Genomic DNA, 5,522 nt, shown 5'->3' with positions numbered 1-5,522 from the left:
CATGACCATTGCTTATAATTTGACCATGACCATTTTCGATTGTTATCTCTGTAGAGGAACATTAGCACCACCTACAGGTTTATGTATTAACTCAAATCGGATTTTTCCAACTTTTGGATTCATTACATACCATAATGAGATATCATGGTGATGGGTCCTAATCAAATCAGTAAGCCCGTGTATATTTATGGAATCATAAAATAATTTTGTATTCATGTACAAAGACAATATTTTTTGTAATTTTAGCTACAAATCAGTAAGCCAGTGTATATTTATGGAATCATAAAATAATTTTGTATTCATGCACATTAGTTCATAAGAACTTCTGTATAATGCTTTTTATAAATTCATTTTATTATTAAATAATTTATGCGCTTTTTATGAGCCTCATATTCTACAGTATAAGATATACCCATTTGGAATGACATCCATTCAATCTATACAAGTAGTTTAGACCACTCAGGATTTTTTTTTTTTTATTTATTTATTTATTTTTTTTCTTCTGTATATATAATATAAATGTATTTGGTATGCGTTTGATGCACTGTGTATGACATTTAAGAAACAGCTAAAAGATTATATCTTTATTGTAACTGAAAATATTTATCACATTTACTAAATTATAGACTAGAATTTATATATTTAAAAGTCCCGCCCAAGCATCTTGGAAATGTGGGACGGCGTACCACAGGTTGGTGGGGGCCATATGGCTCACAGCCAGTGTTATAAGAACAGACCACATCACTGAAGTGCACTGAGAAGAAATTTCAACTGAAGCCGCACAGCTATACACACTTGAAGTTATAATGGTAAGTGTTGTTGTTATTATTATTATTATTATTATTATCATAATTATTATTATTATTATTATATTTATACATATTGCATTTTTTTTTTATTTTTTTTTTTATTTATTTTACAAATATGGCTCTGAATGCTGTTTAAATATGTTGTTTCTATGCCACGATATACACACTGTTACACGATTCTGTCCTGCCATTGCATCCTTTGTTTTTAGGCATACATGTATAATATGTTAATATTTCAAACCTATTGTACAAAGCGCATTATGCACTCATATGTGAAATGCATCGCTAAACAGCAACATCAATGTGGGTATACCACATTGATGTAGTTGTTTAGCGATGCATTGTAACACATAGAACATATAGTTTTAATAATGTGGCTGTCTGAATGTTATTTAAATATGTGGTAATAGCGACATCTAGTGGTTCATTTTGGGAATGCGCCAACACAATATTTCAACTAAAATTAACCGTCTCTCATTTTCAGAGACAGACAATGCAGAACATCAACAACAAAAACACTTTCATGGTTAGAAACAGATCTTCTTCTTCTGATGATGATGATGCTTTGCCAAGTTATCAAACCTCTCAAAGTAAGCTATGTCTATAAAGGACATTGACGCGTTTTTATTTATATTTCAAGTTTAAATAGTATGAAATTATAGTCAAGGTCTACAATTTGTTCATTTTTAAAAGTTTAAATAGTATGAACGTACAACAGTCTGGATACATTGATAAGTAATTATTAAATAGTAATTATTAAATAATTATTATTTTCTCATTTTTATTTCCCACGATTTGACAGTAATCACAAATACAGAGAATCTCGATTTGTCTGTTGATAGTCCCTTTGGCTTAGACTTCAGCGCTATACCGGATTTTAATAATATTTTGGAATTGGCGCCAGATTGTGAGTAACATGATATCTTTATTTATTTTTCATTTTATTTTTTATTTTTCCACGGCTAAAGAATTAAAAATAAACCTTGTACAGTTGTGCTGATTTGTTGTCAACTGTACACACTTTATATTCTCAGTAATGAATCGCTTTTTCATGTTATTCTAATTTTATACCGTATGTAATATTTTTTATTTTTTTTATTTTTATTTTTCATTTTTCACCGGCTAAAGATGCCACAAAAATGGATGATGCGACGGCTGATGTTATTCTACGGGATATATTGAACAAACCTGATTATTGTCACAACACATCTATACAGAACAGCAATGTTGTTGATGAGCAACCGTTTTTCCCACACGCGACAGGGGGTCGTGCTAAAACATTCGAATATAAAGCAGGTGTGTAATCAAGCACTGTTATATGGTATATTGTTATGCGTTGATTTAAATGCTGATTTTCAGGCAGCGTTGTTTATATTTATTTTATAATATATGTATTACAGATGACGCTGTAGCAATGCGTTATGCGCCGACGATACCATCAGGATGTGATACAGTAGCGCAAATACCCCGTCTTAGTACAAGCGGGAAAATATCAAAACGCACAACCGCCGCTGAAACGGAAAGCCATCAATTCGCAGCAGCAGGTGTGTAATCAAACACTGTTATATGGTATATTGTTATGCGGTGATTTAAATACTGATTTACATGCAGAGTCGTTTATATTTATTTTATAATATATGTATTACAGATGATGCTGTAGCAAGACGCTATGCTCCTTTGATACCAACAGTCAGTGATACATGCGCGCAGATACACAGACCTAGTACAAGCGGGAAAATATCAAAACGCACAACCGCCGCTGAAGCGGAGAACCATCAATTCGTAACGCCGGCAATTGTACATAAGGACGTTGCTAGGTCATCAGTTATGGCTGTGCATAACGGCTGTATCGTCCCGAACAAACGAAAGCCAGCTCGACCAAGAACGAATGAGAGAAGTCATAATTCAACATTTACAGATCTGAAAAGAAAATTGTCATATTCCGAAAATGATAAGCCGCAACGGAGAAGGATCGCGTTACAAACTGTATCATGCGTAAGTAATGATGTTGCTGTAACATCAAAACACACAGCGTTTAACACTGCAGACCGGGATGTCGCTGGTAATACAAAGACTGTAAAGGTTAAGAGGGCATCGCGTCTCTCAAGAAGTAATGTTAAGCAATTGTCGCAATCCGCTGTAATCACAATTCCAGATACACAGGTTTGTTCTGAAACAGAAACAAGACACATAGCAGGCATTGGTTTGTTATCAAATATTGACTCAAGAAGTAATGTTAAGCAATTGTCGCAATCCGATGTCATCACTATTACCGATACACAGGATTGCTCTGAAACAGAAACAAGACACATAGCCGGTAATCCTGTGATATCAGATATTGATGACATAAATGGGCAAGAGCTTATTACAAACTGTGTAGAGTCAACGACACAAGATCCGCAGAATAGTTCTGATGAAGTATTATCAGCCGTTGCAGGAATACCTGGTGATACTACAACGGTTGATTGTGTAACATCAATGCCCAATATTTTTACAACGACAGCCCTGGTACACGCATCGGCTGATGCTTGTGTACCGGCGCGAGGGCTAGCGCCCGACATAGTTGATGAATGTCAAAATTCAGAACAATTAGGCCAAGACGCTGAAATACAATTTTACGCGCTGTTGGGTAAGATACGGGAAGATGTTGAGAACATGGGCGTAAAAGCCGGATACTTGTTAAAACACATTAAAGGTGTGTGCCACGGTAGTAAATGTAAACAAGACATTGTTAAAGAAGTTGTTGAGACGTATATGAATGTCATGTCAAAATACATAGATCGGTCGGTTAAGACCACTGAATTTATTAAAGCCAACATACATCATTTTGCAGAAATAAATGAAACTGATCCGTGACTAGGCATGCTAGGCAATGGTTTGAAACGTGTTTTAAATTTAAATGACTGTAAAAAAAAACCACGAATTAAACCTTGTTTAACATACAAGATCTCACAGTTATTCCGACGCGCAAAGGTGAAACAGGCTGTAACAACATTAATCAGATCGAGAAAGCGCAAGCGGCACAGGGAACATGCGGTAGGTGGCCAATTGAGAAAACGCAAGCGGCACAGGGAACATGTGGTAGGCGGTCAGCACAGTGCGAGGCGTGTAGATTTAGATCAATCCCCACCCCATGCATTACCGAATGACGAATCACAGGCTGACAATATTGAGCGCGATGCAAGCCCCATATATGATGATGCAGGCCGTGTTGAGTCACCCGGTAATGACGAAGGTCGGCAACATGTATACTTAGAGGCAATTAACAGTTATGAACGACAACGACCGAATTTCAGAGCCGTTGAGTACCACAATCACTATCGGTTTGTTAATTTGGACAGGGTTACATCATTTGTAGAGGGGGTTCGAGCCATTCATACGGCTATACAGGCCATGCTCGATGGTGTCCTTGCGGGCGTGGATCCGGCCGACCGCGTTCAGCTTAGATTGGAGGGGGGTGGGTTACACAATGCCATCTATTCGCATCGTAAGCCGCAAGAAACATTAGACGCTGCCAGTTTTTTGAATCAGATTACAAACACGCTTCAAAGTAACGCTGAATTCTTATTATCCACAGGCTTAAGATTTGTGATCAGTATTTTTAAAAACAGGGCAGGGTCTGGTTTGACTGGGCGTAGTTTACAGCGCCTGCCCCAAAGTTTAATAATAGATAAAAGAAAGAGATATCTCTATGACTTCAGACGCGTAGGTAATAACCTGTGTTTGGCCGCTAGCGTCTGTAAACTTCTGGATAAAGGTAACAATGCCAATGATCATGTAATACAGGAGAGAGCGATCCAACTACATAAAGCTTTGAATCTGCCGCTTGATAAAGCGGTCAGCTTTAGCGATGTTGCAATTTTTGAAAATTATTTAAAAGTATCCATCAATCTCCTCTATTACAGTCAAGGGTCTTGGAAATACTACAGTGCAGACAGTCGTTACAAAGACACGATCTTTGTGCTATATCACGATTGTCACTTTTATGGGATACTCGATATCAAAGCGTTTCTTGGTGCCCGATATTACTGCGTCCGTTGTCATAGCGCTTACCATCATAGAAATAATCACGATTGTCTTTTCTTTTGTAAGGCTTGTCACAGGCCGGCTTGTATTGACGACGGTGTGACGGCTTTAAGGTGTTCGGTGTGTAGGGTATTTTGTCGATCAAACGAGTGTTTAGAGCTACACAAAGCTTTAGCTCTTGATCACAAAATATCCTGTCTTGAACATGTATATTGTGACAAGTGTTGTCTCTACAGGCGAACAGATCATAACTGCAGAGGCCTAAAGTGCCCCATTTGTAAGGTGTTCGTTGATGGGTTTTCGAACCATTTGTGCTATATACAAACCATCAAGCCGGAAGAGCCCACAAAGAAATACATCTTTTATGATTTTGAGTGTATGCAGGAGACGGGTGTGCACATACCAAACTACTGTTACGCTTTAACATTAACGGGTGAGAAAGACTGGGAGTTTAAGGGTGTTGCGTGTATCGAAGACTTTGTAAAGACGTTCATGAAACCAAAATTTGAGCATTACACATTCATAGCCCATAATGCAGGTCGCTATGATGCATATTTTGTGCTGCGCCAGCTGATTAAGGAGAAATTAAAGATTGAATTATTATCTAGAGGCGGCAACATAATGTGCATCACGGTAAAAGATTTGAAGATAAGATTTATCGACTCTTTAAATTTTTTACCCATGCGG

The 5,522-nt window shown here is 37.3% G+C and overlaps 1 protein-coding gene across 1 annotated transcript; it reads left to right on the top strand.

The window, feature by feature from the left end:
• Positions 1-1,869: 1,869 nt before the first annotated feature.
• LOC134969559 (uncharacterized) lies at positions 1,870-4,602 on the top strand. The gene is made up of 3 exons (XM_063945589.1): positions 1,870-2,105; positions 2,210-2,353; positions 2,458-4,602. The coding sequence occupies exons 1-3, from the start codon at positions 1,949-1,951 to the stop codon at positions 3,663-3,665; spliced, it is 1,509 nt and encodes a 502-aa protein (XP_063801659.1). The 5' UTR covers positions 1,870-1,948; the 3' UTR covers positions 3,666-4,602.
• Positions 4,603-5,522: the final 920 nt, after the last annotated feature.

The sequence above is a fragment of the Pseudophryne corroboree genome, chromosome 11 (assembly GCF_028390025.1).
Source record: "Pseudophryne corroboree isolate aPseCor3 chromosome 11, aPseCor3.hap2, whole genome shotgun sequence".
Taxonomy (NCBI): Eukaryota; Metazoa; Chordata; class Amphibia; order Anura; family Myobatrachidae; genus Pseudophryne; species Pseudophryne corroboree.
This window is presented reverse-complemented; position numbering and strand designations above follow the sequence as displayed.